The 19213-nt window shown below is 42.5% G+C and overlaps 1 protein-coding gene across 1 annotated transcript in view; it reads right to left on the bottom strand.

The window, feature by feature from the left end:
• The window catches only part of LONRF2 (LON peptidase N-terminal domain and ring finger 2), a 57969-nt gene extending 39026 nt beyond the window's left edge, over positions 1-18943 (bottom strand). The window contains exon 1 of the mRNA XM_060233826.1: positions 18068-18943. Coding sequence (XP_060089809.1) covers positions 18068-18770 — 703 coding nt within the window. The 5' untranslated portion in view covers positions 18771-18943. The remainder of the gene's footprint in view (positions 1-18067) is intronic.
• Between the last annotated feature and the right edge of the window lie 270 nt (positions 18944-19213).

Here is a 19213-nt window from a genome sequence, read left to right as displayed (position 1 = left end):
ATGTAAAGAATTTGTATGCTGCCTTTCTCCCCAATCAGACCCACCAAAGCAGTTGAGGATTAAAATCGGAAGATTATAAAATGATCATAAAACTAATGATCCCCAGATCTACTTTCCTTTCCACCTAATTTCAAGGATGCTATTGATGTTCTGGCCCAGTGTCTGAAATCAGTAATGGGCTCGATGAGGGCAAACAAGCTGAAACTCCTGACAAGACAGAGCATTTCTGTGCTAATAGAAATTAAGACCTGGGACTTCAGATCTCTGTCTTTGATGGGTTATGCTCCCCTTGAAAAGCAAGCTTCCCAGCTTGGGAATGCTTCCTGACACCACAATGATCTTAGAAAACCAGTTGGTTACCATGGTCTGGAGACTTTTGACCAGCTTTTGACCATTCCAGGGATAGTCAGAGCCTTAGTTTCATCTAGACTGGGGCTACCTTTGTTCAGAAGCTACAGCTAGTGCAGAATGCTGCAGCTAGACTGCTGGTTGAAGCAATGAGACACTGATACATGGGCTACCAATCTGTGCCCAAGCTTAATTCAAGGTTTTGACCTTTAAAGCCATAAATGGCTTGGGGGCTCAGGGTACCTGGATCTCCTCCCATTTGATCCTGAAAAGGAATTAAGATCACAAGAAGAGGCCATCTTGATTGTTCCACTAATTAAAGCTAACTGGGCAGGTACACGAGAGGACCTTTTCAGTGGCAACCTCACAATTATGGAACAACCTCTCCAGGGAGGTATACTTGGTCACCTCACTTTTGATCTTAAGGGGGCTGCTGACATTACTTAGAACTACTTTTGATTACAGCAATCTTAAACTGTGATTTTAAAATTTTGTTTTATGTATTTTATACAGTCTATTTTATGTATTTTATTTATATTGTTAAGCCGCCTTGAGCTGAGTAAAGGTGGTTAATAAATGCTTTAAATAAACTTTACAACCAAGAGCAAAAGACATACATGAAAAACAGACCCAACTATCAAAACACAGATCAGAAAGCAAACAAACAAAAGTGTTCACCCACTGGCAGAAACTGTAATAGACGAGAACAGATGTATACCCCTGAGGACAAAGTACCATAACTTTTGTGCCACAATCAAGATACTATGGTGAGTGTGACTGTCTGAACGCAGACCACCCTACTAACTATGATTCAGTAGGGTCCAAGAGTCCAGAATATGAAGTTGATAAATCACATTTAAAATTAACCATCATTTTCATAATATCTGAAACCAGACATTCTGGTTTAATCCTGGCCTGTTCTTGGGCAATGCCCTCCTAAACTGAGAAAGAAGGAAATGGAACTGGCAGTCGTTGAGAAAAACCAGAATTTGAGAAACACTTGTGAACTTACTCCTGGTTTCTCTACATAACCATGGCTAGAGTTCTCTAACACACATGTGAAATCACCTCTGACAACCTCAGTCAGAAAGATTATGAGGCTGTGAAGCAGCTAGTACTTCAACAGGACCCCTATTCCATTTTGATAAACTGTATATCTTCTCTCTTACTTATGCCTTTCAGAAGGCAAAGGACTGCAGGTTACTGATCAATAATGAAACCAAGTAAGAGTTGCAGAAACCTTTTGCTTGTGGTTAAGCTGTATGTACCACAAGCTTCTTTGCTGTTCTAATTTGAGAAAACACATCTAGGAATAATGTTCATTCTACAGCCATTCTCAAGACTGACTCTGTACAGTCCACTCTTGTGTTAATTACAGCACAATTCTAAGCACACTGCTCTAAGTCTACTCAAGCCAACAGATTCTATTTTGGATTCCACAAACAGAATGCATAGTCTTCCCAAGTGCTAGTGGGTATGGTCATACTGGTATGCCCAATAGAAAGAGGCAGCCACTGAAAAGGAAGGCAGCATTATACAATACAACAGGACAAAGGACAGCCACATGGAGAGGAAAGACTGCAAGAATGAGGGTAACGGAGGAGAGATGGCTATACTTCCATGCTTCCAGTTAGCACTACTTTTATTTATTTATTTATTTATTTATTTATTTATTTATTTATTGGGGGGGGGAGTTCTGTAGTAGACTTCATCAACAAAGGAGCCTAGATAGTTCACATCACCTTATCAGAGGAATTTTCTTAAAACAAAAAGGGGAGCTGATGACAGTCTCTAGGTAACTAACTCCCACTCTATGATATTTTCCCCTTGAAAGTGCACTAACTGCACTAACTCCAAGAGCAAATTTCAGAGACAAGCAAATTTGATATACAATTGCTTTGGAACAGGAGTGGGATGATCAGTTCCCTCCTAAGGTCACATCATCCAGTTTCAACATGTGCTACACATCCAACACTTGGGAGTATTTTTAAGCCTATATATATTTCTTCTTCTTTTTTTTTTTACAGAAATCACTTATCTTTACATAAAAGAAGTACAAAGAACTATATTCTCTGTTGATGAAAAGCATGATATTTCAGTCACGAATACCAGAAAGGTAGCTGTGTTAAGTCTGTAATGCCACCAGACTTTTTGCTGTATTAGTATGCAACAGACTAAGAAATTTATTGTTGCATACACTTATGTCAGCTAGAGCCCACTTTGTCAAGTGCATGTATTTCTGTCACCTGGATATTTCATAGATATCTTATAAAGTGGGCTTAGGCTCATGGAAGTTTATGCAACAACAAATTTTTTGCAAGACCTTTTGTTAATTTTAATTAGTGATTAACACATCTGACAGAAATAAAATTCACTACACTTGTGGGTAGGAAATCCAGAAGTTGGGGAGAGTGGGCTTTGGGGGTAAAAGCAGCCAATATTGTCAGCTTTTTGACTTTTTCCAAATTCTTATCTGCACAGTTTTACTTCACGTATTTGCTAGAACAAATTATCTACCACCATTTCCTTCCAGCTTTGAGATTTTAGGCTGATCTTGAGTATGCAATTGTAAAACTGCATTTGGATAGCAACTGCAAAATGCTGCTCATTTCCCATAAATATATTAAATATGACTGAGATATCATTCCTGGGTGTGGGAAAACATGGTGAGATCTGATCTTAGCAGGAAGTGAAATAGCTAGTCATGAATGAAAGACAAGGGGTGAGGCCATGATTAATTTTTTAAAAAATTAACCCAGCGTTCATTTTCAGATGGATGACGGTCACTTTGGTGCAGTAGATGGAGTAAGTCTATCTAATGTTTATAACGCCATATTGTCATGTTAATTTTAATAATTTATAACTGTTTTAACTATGTTTTTATAAGTATAATGGATGTAATGTGTATTTTATGTTGTGAGCCGCCCTGAGCCTGCTTCGGCGGGGAGGGCGGGATAGAAATAAAAATTATTATTATTATTATTATTATTATAAGTGACGGTGTCAATTCCCTGCTCATCAAGTGACCCTGAAGCAGTCACTTTCTCTCAGCTGATCCCAACTCACAAGGTTGTGTGAAGATCAAGGGAGGATGCAAGTTTCACATGTTACAAGGAGCACCTTCAAGGAAATATGGGGAAAATGTAATTAATAGATTGGAACAAGAATCTAAAGCTAGAAAGGCAGAACAGGGCTGGGGAATGGGTTGAAAAACAATAAGAGTTAAAAGCAGAAAGTCTGTAGAGAATAATAGCACCATATAAGAAAATACATAGCTTTGTTCTCTACTATCAAAGAACAGCCAGGGGATGTGTTCACACTACACTAAATACTGCATTCTGCAACTTGATTTTTGTTATTCTTACACAGTAAAAATCCAGTTGCAAAACGCATTATCTAGTTTAGTGTGAATGCACCCAGAGTTGGGTAGGGTAAATGTCTTAAGCAAGAGGGAAGAGTTAACAATGTAAAATAGTAAATATTTAAACAGGATTATAAAGAATCATTTACCATTTGTATATTGCTGTGAACATTTTAAAAAATTATTTTTTCTTAGCCATCAAATTGCAGCCAACTTCTGGTGACCCTGTAGGGTTTTCAAGGCAAGAGTTGTTCAGAAGTGGTTTTGCCACTGCCTGCCTCTTGGTCATGAACCTGGTATTCCTTGATTGTCTCCCATCCAAATACTGGCCAGGGCTGATCCTGTTTAGCTTCCAAGAGAAGATGAGATAAGGATAGCCTGGGCTATCCAAGCCAGATCATTTAAACAACCTGCTGAGCATATTGGTCATCTCCAGCTAGATTCTCCTTTCTTTGTGGGAACAAGGAAGAACATGTACACTTCTTCAGAATGACTGCAACAGCTCCCTCCTTTCTCTTTCTCAGCAAATGTGGAGAGAGGCAAGGACAGAATCTAGATTCTGGATGCCTGGTGCTCCTGGTACTTGGTTGCAGGAATGGCTCCAACTGTTCCTCACTCCTTAACTGTTGCTCTGAACTACTGCTTTGCAAGAGGGTTCCTGTGGGCTTTCTTCTGGTTCCCACCCCAGAAATGGAAGACATATTTCCACAGAAATCAGTGCTACTGATTTCTATCAGCTTTTTCCCAAGTAGCTGCATAGGACTGAACTGGCTAAGAGTGACGCCAATAAACAAATTCAAGTCAAAGTTTAATGTGTGCGTGAAAACTTATGTTACATTCTCAGGCTGACGCTTCATATCTGGCTAGTGTTTGTAATGTAAAAATAAACATCTACTCTACAGAGAAGTCTACAGATTTCCACTGGGCTTCCTTGAGTGCTTGTTGATTTTCTGTTTCTCCCACCAGTTCAGTAGCAGAGCTGGTAATACATAAGATTATTTATGTAGGCTAGACAGATTGTGAGTTTGTTAATATTTAAATGATAGAATGTTTGACAGTTTAAATGGTTGCTTTAAAAGGCAAAATTTACATTGCTAATAGTAGTGAGGATCCATTCCTCAGGCAAGAAAGAACTAGAGATGACTTCAATAGCACATTCAACTTCAACTAGACCATTCACATGAGCATCAGGAGCAGAAGTCTAGGGATGAGGAATTAAGCTGGCAACTTTCAGGTTCTTGGCTTGACTTTAGTACATCTTGACATTTAAGTCAGGTATTTCTCCAAGGATTTGATTTATGTGATGCTGAAAGCAAACATGTTAATGCATAGCCTCACATAATTTAGTTCTCTCTGAAGCTGTAGTAACACTACAGAAGAATGCAGCAAGAGATTGTTTAGGAGCACAAAATGTAGTTTATGCATTATCTAATTCAGGTCAGGATGCAGGAGAAACTATGAACCTCACGCTCCTCAGCAGCCAAAATACACAGCTTTGCATGTTTAGAAGTGCTAATCTACAGGCATGGCACCACAGACGTTATACCAGGAGATCTTCCTCTCACATTGTCCTTTCCCTTACTCAAATGGAAGGGTATACTTTTTTAATGTGAGGATCAGTGAGGACAGTGCATCCAATTCAAAATAAATATGAGGGGCTTCATAGTTAACCCCCCTACAATTAGAGGTTTACTCCGCTTACCACATTAACCACCTTTAGGCAGTATAATCACTTAAAGTTATCAATGCCATTCTCCCTTTGAGTCGGATCTTGGGTGCTTTCCACCATCTTGTCAGGTACTTTCCACCATCTTGTCAGGGAGGCAGGAAATAGAATAATTCTTCTTCCTCTTCCATGACCCTGGAGCACCCAGATCTCCTGCCTCTAAAGGGAGAGCAACTAATTAGCTTAGCTCCTAACAGATAGGAAGCAATTTAGTCTTATTTTTCTATTTCTTACCTAATTCCTCACTTTCAGCCTTACTCCTCTATAACTATAATACTGAAAAGCAAGGGATCCACTAAACCCATCAATTCAATACATCTTGAATTCTTACAAGATGGACTACAATCTGGTCTGAAACCAGTCACTTTATGTAGACAAGTGGCAGCATTATCATCTGTATTGGGACTGATACAGGGAAAAGATGTCTCCAGGGAAAAGATGTCTCCAGGCACACACACGTACAGAGATTTTTAAGGGGGGGCCACACTCAAGTGCCCTCCACAGACTCACAGATTTCCACTGTTTTGTCTGCACTCACAAAATCACCCTTTGAGCCTATACAGGACATTTCTCTAAGATGGCTACATTTGAAGACCATTTTCCTGATAGCAATCACATCAACGAGAAGTGTTTCAGAGATTAATGCATTGTCTGTAAAGAAAGAACTCTGTATTTTTCACAAAGACAAAGTGGTCCTTCCTATAGATCCTACCTTTCAACCCAAGATTGTATCTAAATTTCACAAATCCCAGGAACTGCATTTGCCATCATTCTGCCCAGATCCTAAACATCCCAGGGAGCGAATGTGGCACAACTTAGATGTTGGACGTTGTCTGAAGACATATTTAGTCAGGGCTGAACCAATTCGGAAGAGGGATGCCATGTTTATCAATGTTACACAACCAAGATTGGGCCAGAAGATGTCAACATCAGCCATCAGCTATGCTATTAAGCAATGCATCACGGAAGCATATAGAGCAATGAAATTAGAAGCACCCAGAGGGATTACAGCACATTCAGGCAGAAGTGCGGCAACTAATGCAGCCTTTAACAAATATGCTTCAGTAGATGAAGTGTGCAGAGCTGCAATATGGTCTTCTATTTCAACATTTGTTCAACACTACGAATTAAACACTTACAGTTCAGCAGAAGCAGCATTTGGTAGAAAAGTGTTACAACATGTGTTTCTAGAAGAGAGCGATGCCCCACCCAGTCATTAATCTACTGCTATAAGAGAACCCAAGATGGCCTCCGACTCAGAGGGAGAACGACCATTGGTACTTACCGTGAGGGGTCATTCTCCTCTGAGTACAGGAGGACATCTTGCCCACCACGCTGCACCACTCATACTAGGGTCTGTTCTGCCATATCTATATCTATTTCATTTTTTTCTTGTTGCTTTACAGTTCTTTCTGTTATGCTTGTTGCATCTTAACTTGTTGTTATTACTGTTTAATTCTTCTGAGTAAGGTTGATAATCTAGAAACTGCTTCTCGGAATATCCCAACTGAGGAGATCTGGGTGCTCCAGTGTCATGGAAGAGGAAGAGGAATTATTTTATTTCCTGCCTCCCCGACAAGATGGTGGAAAGCACCCAAGATGTCCTCCTGTACTCAGAGAAGAATGACCCTTCACAGTAAGTACCAATGGTCATTTTACTGGAAATAATTCACAGATTCCTTGACATAGGCCTGCTACTCAGATTATATATATATATATATTTAATTTCAAAGCCAACATTAAAAATGTTGCTCCATAAAAATGGCAAATCATTTCTATCAGGTGACAAAACAGCTCTACTAAAATAAGCACATATGTGTTAGAAACTTACCTAATCTCTAGGCTAGGGTAAGACAAGCTTGTGAGGTCAAAGTATGCCAGTGATCCTTAATCCATAAAATATGGGACATCATTCCATTGCCGAGAGAACAATATTTATATATAGGTTATCAAGGAAAGAGGGTCAAATTATATAAGTGCTTCCATCTCCCAAGTGATATTTTAAACACAGTCTTTAGATACGGTTCTTTATTTAGCCTTCTTTTGCTTGTAAAAACAAGGAACACAATAGAAAAAATGTTGCACAGATAAAAAAAGAGATTTAAAAAAATAAGAAACTTCAAATTTCAACTGATTTAAGCATGTGACAACAAACATTCTGACATGCCAAACTATTAACATTAGACACAGATCATAATGAAGGATGGTTGGAGAAGTTAGCTCTCTGTGCTGGATCCACTGGAGCATTTCTACGGCCAGAAGGATTTCTGCCTCTGGAATGTGACTTATTCGCCTCCATTTCTTGCTGCAGCTTAAAAATGCCACTCTGTGGTGTTCCCCAATCCCACAGAAGCAATCTTTAGGGGAGCATTTTGGGCTGAAGCAAAAGGGGAGGGAGCCAAGGAAATCACACACCATTGAGGAAGTCACACTATGGTGGATCCAAGCCTCTGACTGCAAGGCACTGGTCCAGTTCCGAAACAGAAAGAGAGAATGACAGTGTCCATTGGGTTCTGTATGCAGGCTATTTTATTTTCATTTCCTCTAACACACGTTTTCATCATCATTTCATACACATATCATTGGGAGAGGAAAGAACTGAGATGCTAAAGAGACAATGGAGTGCATATAGAACACATGGATGCCATCCTGCATGTAGGGCATGGGGATCCATCAGAATTACAGCTTATCTCCAGGCTACAGAGATCAATTCCCTTGGAGAAAATGGATTCTGTGGCACTGTACCCCACTGAGGGTCCAGACCTCCCGGAGGTCCATCCCCAAATCTCCAGGAGTTTCCCAACCTGGATCTGACAGCCCTACCCACACTCACACACATTTCCTGCCCCTGGCCAGGGAGTACCTGGCAACTCTAAAACAGATGATGTCACTCTGTCTCAAGTTCTATATTTTAAAGAATACATGTACAATATCAGTATTTCCCAACACTATGTTCATGAAAGGGCCCTCAAAATTGCCAGTTCTGGGTCAACGCAGAAGTCTCTCTTCAACAGCAATCTCTGAAGAGGGAATTATCAGATTTCACATAACAAATACTTACATAACACATAATAAGGTATTGACTAATCTCTGTCAGTCAACATAGACTTATGGAACAAAACTCTGAAATTTCTCTTCCTAGTAAAAATAAACTGAGACATCGATATTATACAGTGTCTCCTTGAAATTTCTAGAATCTTGCCAGATGGGTGATGAATGGTCCTGAATGAAAATTGAGTGTTTAATTGTAATTATCAATTCTGATCATTACATTTAATGCAGATATCACGGTTAATAATGAATTCAAAACATTTATGTCAAGCTCTTTCTTTACTGTAGTATTTAAAGTTGCCACCAAAATCTGAACTCCAAATATAAATTCATATTAACCATGAAAACGAGAAGTAAAATTGGCTAAACCATATTTTCACATGAGTACAAAAAGAGCAAAAAGGAGTACAGTAAAAAAAGAGCAAAAAGGTCAACAGTAATGACCATGCAAACTATTATTTCTGGGACATGTTGGATATGTTAAGCATTTAACCTTAAGACTCTTCCAAAAGGCAATCAACAAATGGATTGAAATGCTCTATTCCAACTGGCCACAGCATTTGTTTCTGAAGCTGTACTAATGATCAAATAGCTGTAATAAAGAATTCATTCAACTATATGTGACGTAGAGGAAACAGGCAGATTACTGCAAAAGAGCAGAGGGTTATGCAAAAAGAGGCCACTAACTCGCTGAGAGGGACTAAGCCTTCCAAAAGCTGAAGCCCTCACAAGCACACACATACGCTGATTGGCATGACAGAATATCTTACCCTTTAAACTTTTTTTTTTTAAAAAAAATCAGTTTCTCCATCAAAAATGGACCAACAATACAGCTCAATAGCCCTTATTACAACTTTCTAAGAAATGCATCACACTTATACAGCACTCTCAAAAAGCTTTACAGAAATGGTATAAGCAATGGTTATAGGATCCTCATTTCCTCAGCTGCTATTATTACTCCAACCCTGCAGAAGGAGGCAATAAACAATAGCCACCTAGTGAGTTTGGGACAAGGAGAGATTTGTTTCAAGGGTTTTCCACTTCACTCTCTAACCATGATGCTTCAACAGCTCACCTCTGCTCTTCCTCGCAGACGCTACTGATTTTTCAGTGTTTCTTTGCACTTCCCCAAATACTTCAGCAACTACTTTTCTTTCTTATTGTGCGAGCGCCAGATATTACATTGGCCAACTATACCACCGGATGTACAGTGCAGGGTTTTTTTTAGCTTGTCACTATGAGGAAGCCACACAGAGTAACAACACTCAAATGCAAACAACCTTTTAAAAAGACTTGGTGGGTACCAAATAGCAATTCTTTCCACCAGTACTACTGCCCAAGCAATTTTAGTCTACCTTCCCAAACTGAGCAAAATAGGCAGGCATATTCATACTAAGGAAAACAAACCCACAGAAAACAAAATACCAACCAATAACCAACATTAGCCTTTTTCAGTTGTTATATTTTATTCTGCTTATGGTAAGACTGCCCCTGACCTGGAGAGCCCAAGCAGAGGCAGGCAATAGCAAGCCTGTATGTCTCTTGCCTTAAAAACCCTATGAGGTCACCATACGTCGGCTGTGACTTGAAATTAAAAAAAATGGTTAGGGTACAGCAGTTCACATACTGAGGACATACTGTCCTCACATACTGAGGACACTTAACGAAAACTAGGGGAAGAAGAGAAGAGAGTTATTTGCCATTCCAGCAACACAAGTGTTTGCTGTGAGACACAATGGCAAGTCCAGAGTTCACAAAGCTGTCTAGGAATTCAATAGCTAGCAGGAGGTCTATTTATAGCAATTTAGGTGAGGGAAAAGGCTTTTAAAAAACAATCAGCAATTTCACTAGTACTATCAGGCAATCCTGGTACATTTACCTGTTCAAACAACTTCTGTGAATCATGCCTCTTGCAAAACTAGGAATATCCCAGGGGACTGGCATCGTCTTATTGCACATCCAGCCCCTTCAAAACACATTCTTCTTTTGTGGCTTGGCAAGAAAAGTCTTTATATACTGGAATGCTTTGCCTTTTGTGACACCAATTTTTGATCTACTTCAAACTGTGGCATCTAGAAATGTCCCCCATCAAGCACTCACTATCTCTGCCTTCTTTCCCAACAATGTTTTCCTTCTTTCCACTACCCCACCTTACTCATAATTATAGAGTTAAAAAATGTAAAGGAAACATCATTTGGCAGGCCACTTTTACATTATGAGAAATCAGAGGGAGTAGACTATTCCAGTATCTTCCTTAAGCATCATAAAAGTTCACAATCTAACAGCACAATTAAGTAGAGTTCTAGAGTCACTGAAGTCATAGGTTTAGAAAGTTATGCTTAGAATTCCTTTATGCTTAATTTCAGGGAGCTCTTCACCTAGTATGGAACAGTGGACTTAACTGTGAAAGTTTCTTCTTCTCAAGGGTGAGGAGGACACTTTGATACACTTGGCCTCCTCTTCCCACAATCCCTGGAGACAGGACACTTTCCATCTCCAGGGGGAAGAGGAGTCCACCTTCAGTCTGGAGACTTCCACAGCTGATAACAGTCCACAATGCATGCCGAACAAACAAACAGACAACAGGCAACCCTATGAAACAAACCATAAAGGTAAAGATAAACTATTAGAACAGTGAAAGAACAATGAACATAGAGATTGGCAGTCAGTTCCCCTTTAAGGAAGCTTAATAGGCTGAACAGAGACTCTCCAAATAGGGTGGATCTGGAGTGTACTCCCTGCCCTTGAGAAGAAGGGACCTTCATAGCAAGTTGCATTTTCTCTAGAGGGGAGGAGAACACTCTGATACACTTGGGGTGTTACAGAGCTCATCTGATCCAGGGAGGGAAAATGGACTGCCAAGCATAGAGATAACAGTAGGACTAGACCACTATCTATAGGATTCTCTGTCCAAATGCTGCATTAGCCATGGCAACAGAGTCCATCTTGTAGTGCCTAAGAAATGCTGACACCAAGGCCCAGGTAGTGGCCTTGCAGATATCTGCAATAGATGCATTTGTGTCAAACGCTGCTGACACAGAAGTACTTCTTGTTGAGTGAGCTGTGATCCCTTCTGGGACTTGAAGACCCTGAGATTCATATGCCAAAGAAGGCACTCCTTTAGCCATCTGCTTAGTGCAGCTTTAGGAGCCCTTTTTCTCTTGCCTGCTGTATGAAAATTCACAAAAGGGGAATCCAATTTCCTAAATCACTTGGTCCTTTTTATATAAATGCGAAGAACTCTGCAAAGGTCAAGCGAGGTCCAATTCTTCTCTCTAGGATAAAATGGCTTCTGGCAGGATGGCAAATATATCTCTTGTGAGCTGTGAAAAGTTGTGTTGATCTTTGGAATGAAGACGGGATCTATGTGCAAAACCGCCACGTCCTCACAGAAGATGCATAAGTTCATTCAGATGGAAACAGCACCTATCTCGGATACATGTCTTGCTGATATAACAGCTACCAGGAAAAGTACCTTCAGGATAAGGAACTTCAGGGAAACCTTCCTCTGAGGCTCAAATGGAGGACTGGTTAGAGCCTGAAGAATGTCATGAAGTCTCCAAGAAGGAAACTTGTGCAGTCAGGTTGTGTTTTTCTCCCCTTTATTGGTCACACTTATATTTTACAAATGGGCATATGTTGCAATGGAATTGCATTATACTCAGAGAACAAGGCATCACAATGTAGATCTGCCTTATTTACAACAAGATGATTGTGAAGGTTCAAGTGCAGCAATCACTGACTTATGAGGATGGCTCCTATGTGCGGAGGATATGTTCACATGTACACTCCCTCCCTATGACAGAGGGCATTGTTTTGTGAACACACAGAGGGACAATTCATCTATGCATAGGTGTCATTCTCACAAGTCAGCCATTACACAAATATCGAAGAAGGCCCTGAGGAAATGAGTGAATTGTCATGGCAAAACACAGAACATACAGAGGCCATACAGATCTTCATATGGGATAGCTGATACCTTGAGCTGAATTTGACAGCTGATGGATAGCCGATGGAGAGAGGAAATAGGTATAAAGTACCTGCTCCATCTATCTTCTGTTAATAACCATGTTGTGACATTATGTATCAATTGCAGTAGACTTTTAGAGCAGACCCATGTAGAGTGCAATACAGTAGTCTATCAACATTACCGTGGCATGGATCCAGATAGCTAGATCAGCTGAGTCAAGGTAAGGTGCCATCTTTTGGGTTTGACAAACCAGAAGAAAACACTTTTTGCAGCTGTATTAACTTGCTTCTTCAGCAGTGGCAGGATTACAGAAGAACTGTATTGGCATATTCACATGGGTTTTTACTCCAAGTTCTTCACCTGGTACCATATTACATTTTTAGATTTACACCTACAAATTTCATATAACACAACACACACACCTATATAAAAAACAACAACACAGGTACACTCCTCAAGAAGCTGTAATGTGCTGCTGAATGTATAAAGGTAAAGGTTGTCCCCTGTGCAAGCATTAGTTGTTTCTGACTCTGGAGTGACATCGCATCCCAGCGTTTTCATGGCAGTCTTTTTTACAGAGTGGTTTGCCATTGTCTTCCCCAGTCATCTACACTTTCCCCCCAGCAAGCCGAGTACTCATTTTACTGACTTCGGAAGGGTGGAAGGCTGAGTCAACCTTGAGTCAGCTACCTGAACCCACTTTCTACTGGGATCGAACTCAGGTCGTGAGCAGAGCTTGGACTGCATGTATACTTGGTGGCAAACGTAGCTTCAAGGAGACCACCAGATACAATCACTGCTTGCTGATGCTGGATGTTACTTCCTCTGTGTTGCTGCCCCTAAACCAGCAAAATGTTGACAGCTTTGACTAAAACCAAAGCAAGCTATTTCAACAGTTAAAATTGCAGTGGATGTTTTGCAATGTCGAGATTAGAGGTACAGGTGGTCTGAAATATGTCTCTCCTATCTCAGATCAGGAATGCTACAATACATTTTACATAAGGCCCCTTTCATCAGAGACCAGAAAAAGGCTTTTTCTCGAAATGCTGCAGGATGAGTCATAAACTGCAAGGCAGTAAAGTATTTCACTGTTGATAACTTGATGCAGTGTGATTAAGCTGGTTCTTGTTTTCATTTCCATTCCACTGAACAGACTGCTGCCTCACACATTTAATCATACAGGCTCATCTACCACACAGACTAACCTGTGGGAAGCAAAGTGCATTTTCATGCGCCCACTCTTTTAGCATCACATTATCCTGTGCTTGAGCAAATAATAAGTAATGTTAGGTAGCATTTAAGTCTTATTCACCTTGTCCATATGACATATATTGAAGAATGATGAGGCTAGAAATGTAAAATTTCTGCAAATCCTGAAGCTGTGGGAAGAAAAAAAAGTGTTTTCCCAGAAAAATGCTGTTGGCAAACACTGAAATATATGCAATGCAATACTTACTTTCTTATTTAGCCAAGACTTACTTTGCTGCTTCAGAAATATAAAATTCATGATTTTATAAATTAGTTAGCATATAAAATTGTAATGATTGGCATATTTCAGAAATTATAAAGTTTACATGTCAAGGCAGGCGAAAGCCTTAAAACTATAATCTAACATCTTATCCTAGTTTTATATGCCACCTGCAGCAATTCACGAACAAAGAAGTCCTGAGTCACTCATCTCATGGAGATTACAGTGCCCTTTCAGCACTGAAATGCATCTTAGATATGTCTACAGTGTCACTCCCGAATGCCATAGGTTGGGGTAGGCAATCATCAATACATGCACCAAAAGTGACATGTTCTGCTTAGCACGTAGGGTCAGATCTCCATGCAACCAATGGAGGCACTGGTAGTTCTGCAGGGAGCTTTGCTTCCTCCGGGCGTGACTGGCCAAGCAGAACCCATTTAGTTCGCTGGTGTGTCAATAGGCTAACACAGGTAGATATTTCCTTTTATTCCCAACAGATGGACCTAAAACAATTATATACCTGCCAATGAGCTCAGAGGGCTATAACTCTGCCTAAGAGGGCACTGTGAGTGACTTCGGTCCAGTCCATTCTCTGATCTCAGGAGACTCTTGTGAGGGTAAAAAAGGCAGAAGCGCAGATCCCTGAGTTTCTTGGAGAAAGGGCAGGATAAAAATATGATTGATAGGAAGTGTGCAACATGTACATCACACACTGTGTAGACTGTTAAATTTGCTTTATTAGATTAGGCATTTATTTTTAATTTAATCTCATATACCCTTAAAGAGAACTTGAAAACTCCAGTTGGTATAGGACACCTGGCATAACATGCATGTCACACCCATTCTACAAACAACCCAATGGTTATCAATAACTTACTGAGTTCAATTCAAAGTTCTGGTTATTACTTACAAAGTTCTTAATAGCCTTGGGCCTGCATACCTGCAAGACCTTCTTTCACACTATGCTCTAGTGCAGGGGTGGCCAACAGTAGCTCTCCAGATGTTTTTTGCCTATAACTCTCATCAGCCCCAGCCAGCATGGCCAATGGCTGGGACTGATAGGAGTTGTAGGCAAAAAACATCGGAGAACTACCGTTGCCCACCCCTGCTCTAGTGTGACAGCTTTGCTCATCCAAGCAGAGCCTTTCAAAGGTATTATATTACAAATGGGAAAGACTGACAACTTCCTGTTCATATACATTCTCAGTGGTAGCTCCCACCATGCAGAACAGCATGCCTAAGGTGGTCAAGAAAGCTGCCATGCTTGCATTTTTCCACAGAACATGAAAAACCAAAATCTTCAGGAATGCATTTTCAAAAAGGGAATGGAACAGTAAAGGAGTGTGTCTTTATAATGGAATAGGATTGTCATCTGCTGCGATGACTGCTGTAGGTATCACCTGCCTTTACTGCACTGTCTTATACCTTGTAATCCGCTCTCGGTACTGTTTATAGTATACCTTGCCTTAGATAGGTTGTTGGTTTACATTGTTCTCTGATACTTTAATCCTGGTCTTATTACACTGTTCACTGGTTGTCTTATATTGTCTGCCTGCATTGTCTTATATCCTGTAATCCTCCTTGAGTCTTAGCAACAAAGACAATATAAATTAAGTAAGCAAATACATTTATACAGCCCATAAAATCAATGTATTTTTTAAAAAGTTTATTGAATATAAACAATCATGTGAAAGAAAATCCCAAATCATTTAGGGATTCATAACCCTTCCAGAAAATCAGTGGTTACCAATTACTTCAACGTGGTAACTGGGAAGCAGTTTAGCTGGCTACTTTATCACTTTTACTTCTACAAGTAACCTCTCTCAGGATCCCAGCGTTCACCACATATGGCCAGAAACATGTAAGCTGCCCTGAGCGTGCTTTTGCAGGGAGGGCGAGATATAAATAAAATAAATAAATAGAGGCCTAAAGCTACTGCTGAAAGGGAGTGACCAGTACAATGTTATCAGCCCCAAAATCAAACCTTCACCGGTTACAATTGCTGGACAGTTCATTCCTTTCTCCCCTGTGGCTACTTAAAGTGGCCTTCATCAGAGTTCTCCAACCTTTTTGAGCCTGTGGACACATCTGAAATTCTGACACCATGGGTGAGCACGCAAACAAACTGGCTGCCACAGGAGGTGGAGCATTCCACAAAATGACTGCAACAGCTTAACTTCAGTAACACAGCACACAGCCTTATGCTGTGCTGGCTGATGCCGCCAAAGAAACATTTAAAAAAAATCTGCACAGCCAATCAAACCTCCAATAGTCAATCAGTGTTATAAGGAAGTGGGCGGGGCCAGGTAGGGCAAAACCCCTATCTGCCCCCACCCACTCCCTTAAAACACTTGATGGACACTAGAAAAGGTGCCTATGGGCATCACACTGAGGACTCCTGGCTTACATTGTTCCCCTCTCCTCCATTGTTTCCTTACAACAACCTTGTTTTGTATGAAGGATTTGGGTTCCAAAGTGCTAGTTTATGATGTGCAACAGAACAAGTATTTTGAAAATAAGAGAACTTACTGAGGAAGGGGGGCTACAATATAGTTGGTGTGACAATGCAAAGCCAAATTTTCTGCCCTAATTTTATTTTCTGTAGTGTGAATTTGAATATATTTTTCAGGGATTTTTTCTGGAAAAAGAGGTGCCAAAATTCTCAAGATATGGAGAAACACACAGGTGCCCCTCATGAACTTTTAAACACTCTTTGAGAATTGTTTCCATTAAGAGGTTCCGGAACACCATTCTGCTGCATTCCCCCAGGGAAAAAAGCCCTGCATTTCCTCTATTATACCTAAATGTATGAAAGGTATGAAGACAGCTTCTCTCACACAGAAACTCCCTACCCTATTAAGATCAACAGGGAAAGGGGTCTTGTGGCATATCTGTGAAAGCTCTAAAGTACCCACTGCAGCACTCTTAAATCTTGAAAGAGAGTCATCCCCACCCTACCCCACCCCACCGCCTTCCAGGTGATCAGGCTGATCTGTGAAACTTCACAGTACAATGAGAAAGTGCCAAGTCCTGGAAGCATGGCATTCCACAATACTCCCAAGTCCGCAACCCCCATGTCAATCTAAGATAAATGTAATCGCCGAGTTACCAGCATACTTTGTGAGTCTATCTGTTCAAATGTGCATTTATAAGGCAAAGTACCAAACAGGATACAATTAAAAGCTATTGCAGCAAATTATGTAATGGGTGACACTGCCCTGTATTGTTTAAAAGAGAGAGAGAGACCCTAAGGTAAATAAGAGAAGGGAGAGAATTGCTTGTTCTTGATATTCAAAATAAAGAGAACAGGCACTGGTCTGCAGGTGTTCTAAAAGGCTTGCCAAGTTGGGCATGTCATACCAGTTATTACCTGCTACTGCTGTGCACAGCTAGAGTAGATGCAAGGCAACAAGCATACTGTGCCTGGGAAGCACAAGATCAAGGGGAATGGGAAAGACATCCAATATCCATGTTGAAGCTCCAACATGTCCACAAACAGAGCTTACGCCCCAACACACAAAATACAGTTACACTTAAGTTTTAGAAAAAATCACACTTCCTCCACTACTTATATGGCACAAAGACACCAGATGGTCAATGCAGGAAGTTGCAATTAAGAGAGGTACCCTCCTCTCAAAAGAAGACCCTGTTGTAGAATTCCTCCTGACATTCCCAGATCAAACAGCCCTTTACTGTCACACAGGCATCCTGCATGCCCAAACCACGCAGCTCTCAGGACCAAACCTGGCTGTAGCATGAAGTGAGGTTCAGAACAGAATGACGCGATCTCAGTTTTAACAATCCGAGTACTAACACTATTGGCTGAATTTCATAACATCTGGACCCTCCCTGTGCTGCGACACTGAATCCCGAAAGCCTGATGACTTCACACAGGGCTTCCCTTTGCCCCCCACTCCTCGCCATTAGCAGAAAAATCACTAATCGGCTTCCCCGATGAAAATGGGGGCGAGAGAAACTGGTACTCGGCCTGCTGCAGGGCACACAGCCGGCGCACGTGTCGAGCTATAAAGGTGTCACGGAAATACGTTTTGATGTTATTTTGGCACTTGCAGTTTAGTCTGTGGCTAAAATAGGAGGAAGAGACAAGAAAATGCGCGCGCGTGTGTGGAGGCGACCACTCACCGAGTTCCAGGGCCTGGTTGTACTTCTCCAGCGCGGCCGCCACCTCTTGCGTCTCCCACAAAGCGTCCCCTTCGGCGCACAGCCGGCGCGCTCTGCTCTCGTCCGGGAACCATTTCTCCAGCAAGTTGCCCAGGACCACGTTCACGCGGAGCCCAGCTGCTAGCGGGGCCGCCCCGCCGGAGACCGGGGCCGAGCACCGGGCAGCGCACCGCGCACACTCCCCTCCGCCGTTGAGGGCGCAGCGCTTGCAGTGGGTGTGCCCGCAGTGCAAAGTCACCGGCTCGCAGAGCAGCCGCAGACACGAGGGGCAGCCCAAGAGCTCTGGCGGGCGGCAGCAGGCGGGGTCCCCCAGCGGGTCGCCCCCTCCGGGCCCCGGAGGCAGCCGCAGCTCTTTCTCGCGGATGATGAGGGCGAAGCTCTCGGCCAGCTCCCGCAACTCCTCGGGCCGCAGCCGGGCCAGCCGAGCGGCCGCGCTGTAGGACTCCAACGCCTCAGCCATGCGCCCTGCGCGGGCCAGCGCATCCCCTTGACGCAGGCAGAGGCCTCGCTCGGGCTGAGGCAGCTCGGCCAGCTGCGAGCTGAGGATCTCGGCCGCCAGCGCGAACTGCCCGCCTCGGAAAGCCTCCTCGGCTACTTGCAACATTTCCGGGCAGGGACCCCCGCCTCCGGACGGGGCCTGGAAGTGGGCGCCCCCCAGCTCCATCTTCCCCGGGCAGACGGGCTGGGGTGGGTGTGGTGGCGGCGGCGGCGCTGCTAGGTCTCCATCGCCGAGCGCAGCCTCTCGGCGGGCTGGGACAAAGGGAAGGCAGCAGCCCCCGCCGCCGGCTTCACAGAGCCCCCGTCGCCAACGCCAACGCCGCCATGCCCGGCTAGCTTAGCTTTCGCCAGGGCTCAGACCCCGTTATGAGAAGGCAGGGCACGGAGCGCTCTGGCAAGGCGGCCAGCTCTTTCTGGGGCGTCCCCGCCGGAGATAGCGTCGGGGTCAGGGGGAGGAGAAAGAGGCGGTGCTTGCCCCCACCCCGCGGAGCCGCGGCTGGGACTATTCTCGGCTCAGGCGCTTATGCAACGTCAGGCGGTTGTATAACCCATTCTCCCCGGCTGAGGGCAGCACCGCCCTACTGAGTGCGCGCCCCGTCCCCAGCCGGG

Source organism: Heteronotia binoei, chromosome 3 (genome assembly GCF_032191835.1).
Source record: "Heteronotia binoei isolate CCM8104 ecotype False Entrance Well chromosome 3, APGP_CSIRO_Hbin_v1, whole genome shotgun sequence".
Taxonomy (NCBI): Eukaryota; Metazoa; Chordata; class Lepidosauria; order Squamata; family Gekkonidae; genus Heteronotia; species Heteronotia binoei.
The sequence above is the reverse complement of the archived record's forward strand: the minus strand, read 5'-3'. Positions and strand labels throughout refer to the sequence as shown.